This window comes from Parasteatoda tepidariorum, chromosome 8 (assembly GCF_043381705.1).
Source record: "Parasteatoda tepidariorum isolate YZ-2023 chromosome 8, CAS_Ptep_4.0, whole genome shotgun sequence".
NCBI classification, from domain to species: Eukaryota; Metazoa; Arthropoda; class Arachnida; order Araneae; family Theridiidae; genus Parasteatoda; species Parasteatoda tepidariorum.
Window position 1 is genome coordinate 65,269,422 of NC_092211.1, and position 14,963 is coordinate 65,284,384.

At 28.1% G+C, this 14,963-nt stretch overlaps 1 protein-coding gene across 14 annotated transcripts in view; it reads right to left on the minus strand.

Annotated features, from left to right (window-relative positions):
* Nucleotides 1-14,963, minus strand: part of LOC107436894 (zinc finger protein rotund) — a 318,292-nt gene that overhangs the window by 245,622 nt on the left and 57,707 nt on the right. For 2 of the 14 annotated variants that reach the window (XM_071184142.1, XM_043043620.2), the window contains exon 1: nt 13,678-13,824. The exons of 8 other annotated variants lie outside the window; for them this stretch is intronic. In XM_071184142.1, the coding sequence (XP_071040243.1) occupies nt 13,678-13,696 (19 nt within the window). In that variant the 5' untranslated portion in view covers nt 13,697-13,824. Of the gene's footprint in view, nt 1-13,368; nt 13,506-13,562; nt 13,651-13,677; nt 13,825-14,963 lie in introns of those variants that run through there. 4 more of the 14 variants (XM_071184143.1, XM_016051384.3, XM_016051314.3 and 1 more) reach the window with 3 other exon arrangements.

A 14,963-nucleotide genomic window follows, 5' to 3' on the forward strand; every position in this document is an offset into this window, starting at 1 on the left:
TCGAGCACGACATAATTAAAAATTGTTTATGTGCCCAGATGCGTTGCAACAATTGAACCACTTCTAACTTGATAAGAAAACATAAGATGCACAGCCAAAAAGAAAAGTGGAGTTCTTTTCAGAAAAATCGATAATTATTTCAGGCTGAAGTAAAAAGAGACACGAGATAAAACACTCGTTCCTCCCCCTTTGAGAGACTATCGCTTGCAGACGGTCACTGATCTCTGATAAAAGTCGTCTGTAGAATTGGTTAGAAAATGGGAAAAAAATATATCTATTTTTTTTTCAATAAAAAGTTAGAAAAGCGAACTAAATTTTAAATCTTTAGAATCTGAAGTCAATGACCTCAAGCTCAAAAGAAAACAGAAATTTAATATTGCAATACGACTTTTAAAAAAAAGTATTTCTTAAAACTTTTAGGCTGGGGCGGCTTTTAAGTTTATTTATACATTACATACGTAGCGTACACAGAAGAAGAAAAAAACTAATACGTAGGAGAACACGATAGCCCTATATATTCGCTCGTATACATTATATTCAAGAAAAATTATTACAACTAAGTTTATTGTCAACATTGTAAGCAATACTTATATATAGTAGCTAAGTAAAATGTAATTTGCAGGCACGGTAATTTCAAACCTTATAGGCAGGAAGTAGTTAAGTACATAGTTAAAAATGCACTGTTGAGTATAAAATCTTCATACATGCATATTTTTTACCGAATTTTTTAACTGTTTTAGATTTAGAATTATTTAAATCCTAACTAAAAATATTTCAAAAATTTACAAAGATTATTATTTTATACGTTTTTATATGATATTGTTGATCATTGCAAAACCATTTATATTAAAGTTGACGGACATCTTGAGCAATTAAATTTGAAACACATAATTCATTTAAACATTTAAATTAAATAATAGAATAAAATAAAAAAATTAAAAAATCTTAAGCGCATTAAGATTTTTACACAACTATGTTATTTTCTTCTTTAGCTTTTGTGTCCTATAGAAAGTGGTCAAAGTTTCGATTGACAATAAATTGTATTTGGCGATAAAACGCTAAAAAATTCTGCTTGAGAGAAGCGGAATGAAAACAATTGATAACAAGGTGCATAGCCAAATTATTCAACAAAAAATACGCACCTTTTAAGCACTTTTCAAGCACTCAAAAAATATTTTTAAGCACTTTAAAAAAATATCATAATTAGGCAGGGTTGGAAAGTTTTTGACAATTTACGGTTTTACCTTGTTTTAACCGTCATGTCGAGAAAAAAAACCTTTTGGCATTCTTTTTGACAATTGTCAAATAGCCGACCGGCCTGTGTAGGGGGCAGGGAGCTGTCCTTGCATCAGAAAGGTTCTGGGTTCGAATCCTGGGTAAGGCATGTATGTTCTTTCATTCTCAGTACTATCTGTCCTCACTATGGGAGCGCGACGTTGGCCCACTTAATATTGTACCCCTGAAAGAGAGTCCAACAAAATCGCCCTCTAAATGCCTGAATTGACGGATGTTAACTCAGGTGGGCATTGGAAAAAGAAAAGAAAAAATTTAAAAAATCATTAATTTTTGAATCATGTGAAACGAATGTTGTTTTCATACGCTGACAATACGCCGACATAGATTGGGGTTGAATTAATTGTGAATAGAACAATGTGAACTATGTCTTTTTGCAGAATTCGAAGGGAAAATCAACATAGTAAAGGAAAAATCTCATTTTGAAAAAGGGAAAACTAAGCACTTTTTAAAAACACCCAATGAAAAAAGCACCTTTAAGGGCTTTTAAAAAAACGAAAATCAAAAATAAGCACCTTTAAGCACTTTTTAAAAACGCTACGCGCACTGGATAAGCACACCAGGCATGAGAGCTGTAATAAATATTTGAGTGCTCTAGCGCAGCATTTCAAATATTTCCTTTCTCTCTCGCTTTGACATTTCACTTTAAATATAATTTCATAAAGGCAAGCGAAATAATAAGTTAAATAATGGAATATTGAATCAATCTAAATATAATTATAGATTTCAAAAAAGTTTTAACAAAAATGTTTAAAAAAATATCTTAACTCTCAGAACCCTTTCAACTTTTTAACGGAACCCTAGGGAACGGCGGAACACCATTTGGGAATAGCTGCTTTAACTAGTTCATAGAATTGGCGAAGCAAACTAACTGAACATATAAAAAAAAATTTAAAAAATGAGACGTTGGAGGATAATAATTGAATAATTCATTTTAAAAATTTCAAAAATTTAACAAGATCAAAACCAAAAATAATTCAATCACAAAAATTTAAATTCTAGTATATGCTTATGACAGATCAAAGTATAAGATCGTTTTAATAAAATGGTTTTCAATTTACGTTTAAAAAATAAATAAATAAAACATTTCTATGCATTGAAAATCTATTTTGATTAATATGGTTTTTTGTAAAAAATACAATCGTTATTACAAATATTAAATTTTTACGTTTTGAATATGTACGTTTCGAATAACGAGTAGGTTGAGATGGTTTTGAAACTTAATGCCCATAAATAGTATTCTTAAAATAATTATTTCTCAGAAAATTTTTTTACATTAAATGTTAAGTTTTTAAATAGATAAATTGTTTAACAAAAAAATTTTAAAAAGAAAGAAAGATAACCTTGGTTAATTGAATTAGCGGAAGGGAAGCATTCCCAAAAATCGAACAAAAAGTAAATTTCGAATACGAGTAGGTTGAGATGCTTTTGAAACCTAATGCCCATAAATAGTATTATTAAAATAATTATTTCGCAGGAAAAATTTTTACATTAAATATTAAGTTTTAAAATAGATAAATTTTTTAACAAAAAAATTTTAAAAAGAAAGAAAGATAACCTTGGTTAATTGAATTGGCGGAAGGGAAGCTATTCCCAAAAATCGAACAAAAAATTAATTTCGAATAACGAGTAGCTTAAGATGCTTTTGAAAGCAAAGGCCCATAAATAGTATTCTTAAAATAATTATTTCTCAGAAAAAAATTTTACATTAAATATTAAGTTTTTAAATAGATAAATTTTTAAACAAAAAAATTTTAAAAAGAAAGAAAGATGTCCCTGTTTAATTAAATTAGCGCAAGGGAAGCTTTTCCCAAAAATCGAACAAAAAATACGTTTCGTATATTGAGCTGGTTTTGAAACCCAATGTCCTTAAATAGTATTCTTAAAATAGTTATTTCTGGAGAAAAAAAAGTTCCACTTGGTTCAAACGTTTACAGAGAAGATTTTATGGTGTCAATTTCAAATCATTACATGGTGTAAATGAAAAAGGAAAAAAAGGTAATTCCATTAGTTGTATTCCTATATTTTACAAAATTATTTTTGTTTTTTTTCCCTAATGACATAAGAACCTATACGTGTTTTAACATTTACTTGCATAACCACCGTGATGACTTAACAAAGCACGTGATTTTCAAATCGACCTTGAATCTTATTTGTCAGGACCAAATGACCAGGAAGTAACAGCAACGACAGAATAATGCAATTCCATTAAACCTGAAGCAGATGAATTCAATTGAATATTGTCGCAAATAAAGTACTATTCGTTCATTTTCACGCATATTCTAATAATACTAAATGCCTGTGATTCAATTTGAAGTTGATCGCGTTACTATAACATACAATTATGTAAAGCGTAAACAGAAGTTTTACTACAGACTTTGCCTTTAGCTATAGAAGGTCAAGGTTTAGCTATAATCACAAGATATAATAAATTAAACTTTGAAATTACAAATTTCATTCGCTAATGTTTATACAAGACAAGTTAAAATGAAATATATATTATTTATAAAATTACTATTGAATATAGTTACATAAGTAAACAACTTAAGATTAAAAATGAAATATGTTAAAATAAGTTTCATATTAGAAACAATTTACAAACTATTGCTCGAGAAAAATTATACCTCATATAGTTTATTGCATGCAAGTATTATTTTTATAAATTTTTGTGAGATAGTTTTATTTTATTAATTATTAACAATTGTTGTTATTATTAATTGTTATATTAAAACGTTGTTATTATTAATCATGATTCATGTTGTTACCATCATGTTCATTAATAATAATTATTGCAGATATTTATGTTTATTAATAATTATGATTATACACGATATTCTTATTTTTTACTTTTCTATTTTTTATTACTCTATAACTAGTTACAGTAAGTTTACGTTCTTACGAACTTAAAAGTGGTAATTGAAAAATGATTTGAAAATAAAATCGTTGGCTAATTGAAGTTACACTCTTTTTTTTTCACTTTAAATGTTTATTTTAGCAAAGAATTTTCAAAAATAAAAATTTATCATGGAATCTTGAATTCACGTTAATGATAGATTATTTAAAATAATAAAGCAAGCAGTAAAAGAAATTTCAGAATTTAACTCAATTAATTTAAAGGAGGACATTACTTTATAGAAAGATGCTATTATAAGAAGTATTTATACGATTCATATAAAAAAAATTGTGAAACACAAAAATTTTGTGAATAGCAAAGTTACCTATAGAACAAAAATAGATGCTAATATAAATCATACAAACATAATTGCAGGAATGATTTATAGATTCTGATTTATAGAAAGAAAAACTAATAAAAATGAATCGACAAATACAAATATTAACTTCAACAAAAAACACAACAAAACTATAAGTACCTTTAACAAAGAACTTCCTTTAAAATGGATTCCGAAAGAAGTTACATAACTTAATTCTTCTAACAAATTTAGAAGAATTGAGAATGAAAACGATAACGATAGTAATTTGAAAATGCATTTTATTTTAAGGAAAAATATAAATAAATTATAAAAAAATTAATTGAATGTAATAATAAACACTTAAAATTTTAGTCAAAGTAAATAATAACATTTAAAATAAAAGTTATCTGTAATTAAAATATTTACAGATATTAATATTTCCTAAAAATTATCGTTTGATTTATTTTTAACAAGTTTCACGCGTTTCAACTTTCGTTAAAACAATTTAATATTAATAATTTAATTGCTAAAGCGGTAGAGGATGTCTCATATTGAATTTATTCAACTTTTGTGTTAAAAGACTAAATAANGTGAAAAAACTATTCATAATTTGTGAATATAAAATAAGCGTTAAAGTCACATTCTTTCTACCAAGGTCTTACCTTTGGGAAATTTATGCAAATAGGGTCCTGTTATTTGGTATTTAGCCTATACTGCTCAACCATCAGAATATTCATTTCAGACGAATAACGGAAACAAAATCACTCACATTTTTAATAATTTCAATTGACATATTTTAAATAACACAACTCAGTAATGTATCACTTTTAATGTGTTACGCATTAAGTAAACTTAAACAATTCTTAAATTTATAATATTTTATTTAAAAAATTGCCAGAAATTAATTTTTATTTACATAATATTTTATTAATTAATTTTATGAATAAATATAAATTGATCAATTATTTATTTACAAAAAAATTATGATTTAATATTAATAAGAATGTGCACACGATGTTTGTAAACGTAGAAATATTTTCTTAGAATACTACATTGGGAATTTAAACTTATGGAAACTTGGAAAACTTAGTTTGTCCTGAACCGTCTTTCTTCCCCCCCCCCTCTGGGAAGGGTTTATTCGATTAACAAAACAATAATGAAGATAAACAAATTTGTGAAGGGTCCGATTAAAAGTTAAATTATTTTGTGAAGGATCCATTTTTATAAAAAGATATTTTGAGAAGGGTCTGTTAACGGATCCTAATTTCTTCTAAACAGACTTCTAATTGTCATCTTAAAATAATAATAATTACTGCTACCTCAACAATACTTCGAAAATAACTAATTCAACAGACCTAAAATATACTTTAATCTACACCATCATAAAAGCTTATTCATACTTTTTTATTTGAGATTTTATAGGAAGGTAAACGTCAATTAAATTGAGGAGTGTAGAAAATAGACAAAACAAAACAAATTATGCATAACTTAGTCACGTTTGAAGCTGTTTTCAGCTAGCTCACTTTAATTAACTAGTATAAAAAATGACGGAGCTTTATTAAAATGCGAAATATCGATACACCCGTTTTATAAATATTGCATTGCACACACATCTATGTTAATTATATTTTTTTTTTCATCGTCACTCTTCAAAATAACATACATTTATCTTTAAAAAAACATACATATTTTAAATTTGCCATAATATAGGTAAACTTTTTTCCTCAATAAAAATAAATTTACACTTTAAAACTGTTCACAAATTTCAATTCTATGGAATATATTAAAGGAGAAAAATAATGTGATAGCAGGAAAAAAATGCGCTGCTCTATTTTAAGGTGAGTTTTATAAGGAAAAAAATTAATTAAAGGATTTTCTAATTTAAAGCTATTAAAAATCTGAGAGTTGCTATTAAATATTTGCAAAAATAGGGTTAAAGCTATTAAATATCTGCAAGAACAGGGTAAAAGCTATTAAAAATCTGCAACAATTGGGTAAAGGCTATTAAAAAATCTGCAAGAACAGGGTAAAAGCTTTTAAAAATCTGCAAGAACAGCGTTAAAGCTATTAAATATCTGCAAGAACTGGGTAAAATCTAATAAAAATCTGCAAGAACAGGGTAAAAACTATTAAAGATTTGCAAGAACAGGGTTAAAGCTTTTAAATATAAGCAAGAACAGAGTAACAGGGTTCTAACTTCTAGGGAAGTTAGCTTACCCTATAATGACCTGTTAAAACGCACACGAAGAAACAGTTCATTACAGGGTAAGCGCCCCTAGCCGCGTACGACGACATTTCTGGGCATAGGTCCCTTGCAATTTTAATCTTGATGATGTGCCCTAACCATCCTAGAAGTTAATCGCAACATGTATGCTATCCCCTGTTATGCATAACGTTTTAAAGGTATCCTACTAGTTTCGACAACTTTTTTTTTTAAATATTTATCTGAAATTTTAAAAAACTAGTTTGTCTTACTATGTGTAAAAACATAGAAAACTAGTAACAAAAAATTATCATTACTGTTATTTTCTTTTTATATGCCTAATTTTACGTAAAAATTAGGAATTTTTTTGCCTATACGCTAAACACTGTAAAAAATTTCTATCGCCTAAAACAGTGTTTCCCAAAGTGTGGTACACGTACCCCCAGGGGTACGGGAACAGTTTAGCGGGGGTATGCGTTCTTATGCGAAATATCTTGCAACAAACGAAAATTTCAAATTTTTTTTATTTAAAAACAAAGCTAGCCATGAAAATTTACGATTACGCATTTTTCTATTGGCCATTTTTTGCAGAGTTAACAGTTAATAATTAGTGGCGTCAACTGCCAGTTGTGATTTTTAACATTATTACCCATTCTAAATAAACATTTTTAAAAAAATACATTCATTATTTTATTGGTGGTACACAGCGTTACGAAAAATTTAGAAAGGGTACACAAAAGTCATAAGTTTGCGAAACACTGACCTAAAACAAAAAAAACCTTTGAGGATTTCATTTAGAAGGCTATCATCTGTGTTTTGAAATAATATCTTGAAAGCAAGTGCATATATTACTGTTACTGTGTTAGGCAATTAAAAGCAATTTTTTAAAAATTTCCGCACTTTGCAAAAAAACGCGCAGAAAAAATGAAATTCTACTATTTTTTCTCTCAGTCTGTAAGTTCAAAACATGTGCGCTATAACCATAAACACATATGAAAAATTGTAGACAATTACTTTAAAAACAACATGAGATATCGTGTAAAATGTGTAAAAAAAAATCTGATTCTGAGTTAACGCATTTAAAGACTTAAAATCATTAGTGTATCCACTGTTATCAAGTTGCACAAAAACTGCTGTAACTTTGTAAATAATTAGAGTACAAACAATAGTAAAGTATTCTCAGAAAGCCCCAAGAGTAGAGATATTCTAAATTTATAATAAACTCAAATTTGAAAAATTTCGCCTAAAATAATGTTTTTGCACTAGTCAGATGGCATAAACTTGTGGATTTCGGAGAAATAAACTAAAAATATATTTTTAGAGAAAAAAAACTGCAGCTAGGAAACCTATTGCAGATTTGAAATAAGGGATATGAAAGTATCCAAGATCAATTTTAAAAAAATCTTGAGTTATCCCAATCTAATTTGCGCTATTTCTGAAATAAATGTTTGTTTATCACAGATACTATTCAATGTAATTCTAAATTCAGAGTTTAAGTAACCGTGTGTTCAACTTGCAATAAACTCTTTAATCTACATTCAGGATTGAAAATATAAAAAAATAGCACTTAAATGACATAAAACCAAAAGCATAAACTGCTGATAATTATTTTTTAATGTAACCAGAATAATATTGCTGTAATTAATACCATGAGTAGTAGAAATCTACAATGATTTTATCTAACTTCCAGTGAAATGGTGATCAAATATTCATTAGAAAAAAATTTAACTTCTCCATTAAAATACATAAGGATGAAATTTTGCTTATGTAATATTTTTCTCTGAATTCGTAATAAGAGTTTTGAAGTTTTTAATAGAATAGTATATGGTTACTAGTGGGTTCCGGCCCCTGCTCGCTGATCTTATATGGTTTGTTTTACAAAGCATGCTTGTTTCGCTCGCTTTTAAATTAATCCCATTTGAAATGTATTACAGAGTGAAATCTTAAGATTATTAAAACTTTAAAACAAACTCATCTATAAAAAGCTTTAATTTTTAATCAATAATAAGATACTGAAATTAAAAAAATTTGAAATTGAGATAAATGACATGCAATAGATAAACTTTCAGAAACAAAACAATAATTATGCTTTTCAAAAACAAATGCTATTAAAGATTCAGAACTCCGTTAAAAACTCAATTGTGGAATTCAAAACTTTTAAACATCACTGCAAAACTGCTAAATGACTTAACTATTAAGAAGTTATAACAAAAACAATGAACAAAATTATTATTATTAAACCTGCAAAGAATAATTTAAAACACAATATATAGAATACTATAAATGAACTATTCACTTTTAACCTTTCAATTCTTCCCTAGTTATAGATCCGTTTCTTTCAGCTTTTCGTGGTCCACGCGAGAAAAGAATATTCAATCAAAAATTTGCAAACATGTTTATGTTTTCTTGCTTATGACAACTCACACGCTTGGAAATTACATTTTTTTTATAGCCAAAGCTAAAAAGAAATACGGACTATCTTTGCCGCTGAGTATGATGCAAATAAATAAAATTATTCTCAAAAACCATAAGGTCAATAGGAATTTCATAAGACACTGAGCTACTAGAACCATGTTACAAATCGTATATAAGTATGTATGAGTATGTGAATTGCACTTGAGTCATTCATTATTTCCTGAGTTTAATTTTATCGCCCTGTGCGACAATGAAATACTCTTAACTCGAGAAGAAGAAGATCGCTGATACCCAACCATCTTGCCCACACCTCAGCCTCAGCGCTAGCTGAGTCTGAGGCTTGTTTTATTGTTGGCTTTTTTTAGTCAATAAAGAAAAGTAATAGCTCATTTCTTTTGTTTTGCTAATCATTAATTACATATTTATTTAATTTACACGAACTCATTAGTTTCGAGATTATTGTACGATACGATAACCGATTACAAGATTGCATATTGACTTAATATTTGCTAGACTTAACCAGAACGAACTAAACATAACATAAACGAATTGCTAACATAAGCGAATGCTTACGTTTCAGCAACCAATCAGGATCGATACCCACGATAACATTCATTGCAGGTATCCAACTAATGTAAGTTAATTCGAAAATAAAACCTAAGATAAATTTTGCATTTTTAGAAGGCATGGGAACTCCTCTAATGAACTTATTCTCGTTTTTCACAGAAACTTTTTAAGTAAAACTTAGCTCGCATATACATTAAAGTACAGGAGAAAAGAAAAAAATTTCAAACAGTAAGCCCGCCTTTTAATAGACTCGATTTCGTGACCCATTTACCTCCTCCCCTGTATGAGCCCAGCTGCCATAAAGTACTCCTAACTCACTGTAGTCTCCTGCCAGAATTCACCTAATTTATATTCTTTATNAGTCTTGAAGTTTTTAATAGAATAGTATATGGTTACTAGTGGGCTCCGACCCCTGCTCGCTGATCTTATATGGTTTGTTTTGCAAAGCATGCTTGTTTCGCTCGCTTCTAAATTAAACCCATTTGAAATGTATTACAGAGTGAAATCTTAAGATTATTAAAACTTTAAAACAAATTCCTCTTTATAAAGCTTTAATTTTTAGTCAAAAAAAATTGAAATTGAAATAAATGACATGTAATAGAAAAACTTTCAGAGACAAAACAATAATTATGCTTTTTAAAAACAAATGCTATTAAAGATTCAGAACTCCGTAAAAAACTCAAATGTGGAATTCAGAACTTTTAAACATCACTGCAAAACTGCTAAATGACTTAACTATTAAGAAGTCATAACAATAATAATGAACAAAAGTATTATTATTAAACCTGCATAAGTATAATTTAAAACACAATATATAGAATACTATAAATGAACTATTCACTTTTAACCTTTCAAATTTTCCCTAGTTATAGATCCGTTTCTTTCAGCTTTTCGTGGTCCACGCGAGAAAAGAATATTCAATCAAAAATTTGCAAACATGTTTATGTTTTCTTGCTTATGACAACTCACACGCTTGGAAATTACATTTTTTTTATAGCCAAAGCTAAAAAGAAATACGGACTATCTTTGCCGCTGAGTATGATGCAAATAAATAAAATTATTCTCAAAAACCATAAGGTCAATAGGAATTTCATAAGACACTGAGCTACTAGAACCATGTTACAAATCGTATATAAGTATGTATGAGTATGTGAATTGCACTTGAGTCATTCATTATTTCCTGAGTTTAATTTTATCGCCCTGTGCGACAATGAAATACTCTTAACTCGAGAAGAAGAAGATCGCTGATACCCAACCATCTTGCCCACACCTCAGCCTCAGCGCTAGCTGAGTCTGAGGCTTGTTTTATTGTTGGCTTTTTTTAGTCAATAAAGAAAAGTAATAGCTCATTTCTTTTGTTTTGCTAATCATTAATTACATATTTATTTAATTTACACGAACTAATAAGTTTCGAGATTATTGTACGATACGATAACCGATTACAAGATTGCATATTGACTTAATATTTGCTAGACTTAACCAGAACGAACTAAACATAACAAAACGAATAGCTAACATAAGCAATGCCACGTTTTAGCAACCAATCAGGATCGATACCCACGATGACGTTCATTGCAGGCATCCAACTAACGTAAGCGAATTAGAAAATAAAACCTTAAATAAATTTTGCATTTTTAGAAGGCATGTGAACTCTTCTAAAGAACTTATTCTTGTATATCATATAAAATTTTTAAGTAAAACTTAACTCGCATATACATTCAAGTACAGGTGGAAAAAAACTTTTAATAGACTCGATTTCGTGACCCATTTACCTTCACCCCTGTATGAGCCCAGCTGCCATAAAGTACTCCTAACTCACTGTAGTCTCCTACCAGAATTATTTTATTTTAATTTTAAGTATTAGTTTTGAGTGATATTGAAATTTTAATATCGCGATATACTGATTGTAATTACAGATATTTCACAAGACATCTACATCGAGTAATTTGTTTTCTATTCACATAATTTATATTCATTTTACATTGGTCAATAACTTCATTACCCCAAATAAAAAAATTTTAATTTATAAACGATAACATAGCATTCGATAATTAGTCATCGATAATACTATCGATATTATTGTACTCGATAATTATCGTCTTTGATAATGATCTCGATACTAACGTGTTTAATAATTAACGTTATCGATAAGACAGAATTCGAAATACATTGTGAGAATGCATGATAAAATAACATGCCGATATTTAAAAAAATCGATATCTAATGAAGTATCGTCCAGTTTCGGGACAATATCATTTTCTCCGTGAATAAAATCTTGATTTAGTATAGATAAGACAGAACTACACCCTTAATATATAACTCCCCCTCGTAAGTATAACACAAGTATGACATAACTTAAATACACCTTTAGAACGCTCAACTATTGCGTAACCATGATCTGGGTGAGTTTAGATTTCTTTCTTTCCCTCATATATCCGCAAAAGTAAGTAAATTGCAAATCCCCTCCTACTTAAAATGCGTCAATAATTGAACGCCCCTTATATTGAACGGCATAATCAAGAAAACCAAGTAATGTAAATAAAAGAAAAATAAACATAATCTTAAAATAAGGTGTCAATATTATTATTTTATTGAGTTAAAAATATTTTTAGTATCAGGTTTATCCTAAGGTAAATAATCAAATTTTAATGATATAATTAGAGAAAATAATTTAGGTGAATGGAAGTTAATTCATGCAATTTATGTCTACCATTCCACACCACTAATTTACATGAAATCAACTCACATCATCATAAAAACGAAAGAGAAAAAATTTAAAATCGAACAAATTAATAGACAAATCTTTATCCAGTCGTGTATATAATAATGGTAGCAAAATATTTATAAGTCGCACTTTTCCGAAACATGGTATTTTTACATTTTAAATTTTTACATTTTTTACATTACTTACTTAAATTTTTTACATTATTTACTAACATTTTTTACATTAATTTCAGTATTTTTACATTGCTTTGTATTGTTTATATTTTTCAAGTTTCCGATATTATACTATGCTTGATAAAAGAACATCACACAAAATTATTTTACGGCCTAATATGGAAATTTTAATGTTTATTACCAGAAACACTCATAAAAATACATCCTTCAGAAAATCAGAAAAAGTGGCTTAATATTGCCCAAGCTTTTTATTTTATTTTACTAAATTATTAAAATTTTCTGGTATTTAAGTACATTCGGATATGATTTCATACTTAATTTAAATAGATAATTAATAAAAAAAAGGTAACAAAAATACAATAGATAATAAACTAAATAATTGCAGCCAAGAAAACATATAAACATTCTGTGTGTTTTTCTTGATAAGCATTAAAAAGTATGCAAACAGATAAAAGTAAGACTTTTTTTTTCAAAAACAAATAGCACCTTTAGGCAAAAAATAAATCTTGTGTTGATATTACAGAGATATCTCAGGTAGATACACACACAATCAGTGAACAGATAAAACAGATGCTATTAATAAACATGCAATCAAGCTAATTTCGACTTCAATCAATCAATTTTAATCTAAACAATCCATCAATTTCAATCTAAAAGCCATCAGTTAAAATCAACCACACATATGATTAATAACAGCATTAGTATGCTTGCAAGCAATAATAAAGGCTATCTGGTTAAAATCTAATGTTGACACATAACGGCAATTGATAGAAATGATATCATCATACGAGAAATGCATACCAAGTATTCGTTTTTATAATAATGATACTCAACGAAGAACGAACAAAAAAATTACTGAATTTTATCAGTTGCAAGAAATTAGCCAGTGACGTCATTCGTTCTTATGACACACCCCGAAGCGCATGGCAATATAACAATAAAAAAATTATCTATAATATGAACAAACAAAAGGAAAATCACTTCATTCATCGTACCACAACTGGTTGCGTAATTTATTCTTATCCACCATCACCAGAACTGAGATGGAAATCACCAAAAGAACTATCACTATTAGCTAACTAAAATAGACTAAAAAAACTTTCAGCTTACCGTTCAGTATCTTAGTCATCGTTCGAAAAAGAAAAAAAACTATTCCCGAGTAGATCCTCGCGAAAAACTAAAAAAAACTTTCGTTTGTATTCTCGATCCAAACCGTAACGAACATTGAAGGACTACGAATAATGTTTAGGAAGAATTTTTTTTTTGTTGGCGAGTCGCCCATTTCGCGCCAAAGGAAAAGCCTTAACCCTATCCTGCCAGACATGTCACGTGACACGCGTGCAGAATAGAAATCAGCCGCAAACAAAGGGGAAGGGGGTTAGCAACAATCACCTCTCCTCGTCTGAGCATCTGTAGTTATCCCATACTTGACGTTATTTGTTGTCACTGTAATGACTTTTTTTTCCTCTAAAATTTGAAATATATTTTTTCTCCACCTAAATTCTTTTTTAATCATAAGAAAGTATCATACAATCAGAAGGCAAAACAAGATAAATCATATTGCGGCAAAAAAAATTTAACTCTTTTAAGTTTTTTTTTTTTTTCCCTCTCAGAAAACGATGTGCTTATAAATTTTACATGAATCTTATTTATACATAAAATTATACAAAACAAGTAAGAGAAAAAAAGCAAGAGACAGACGACCTTATGACTAAGTTTTATAAAAACAATTTAAAAAAAAATTAAGTTACATAGATTTAAAATTCTTGTAAAACCAAAAAATCAAAAAATCAAAAAAAGCAATAATAATAATAATAATAATAATAAAGGAAGAAACAATAATTTACAATAATCAGGTGCAGAAAACAGTTTATAAATAAGGAAAACAAGATTTAAACATTTCAAATTTTAAAAAGAATGTACAATAATCTGGTGTAGAGCTTTTAAAAGAAACAAGATTTAAATATAATAAATTTTTAAAAAAAAATATAGACTTTGATTTGGTGTAGAAAACGATTTTGACTTGATTTAAGCTCTGTAAATTCAAATAAATAGATTTTTTAAAAATTAGATTAATCTGGTGCAGAAAACGATTTTGAATTGAACCATTATTTTTGGGGTGAAAACAAGATTTGAGCATCGTAAATTTTAAAGAATGAACTTTGATCTAATGTGGTATTGAATAATAATTAGTTTTGGTTTCGGATGAAAACAAGATTTAAACATCGCAAATTTTAAAGAAGAATAAACATTGATCTGGTGCAGAAAACGGTTTTAAATAGAACAATTAGTTTCGGTGTAATAAGTAAAATTGTCATATTATAATTTAGGATTTTATTGTTGAACGAAATAAAGAACAAAAAAAACGTTAAATAAGTTACATATTGCTAATAAAT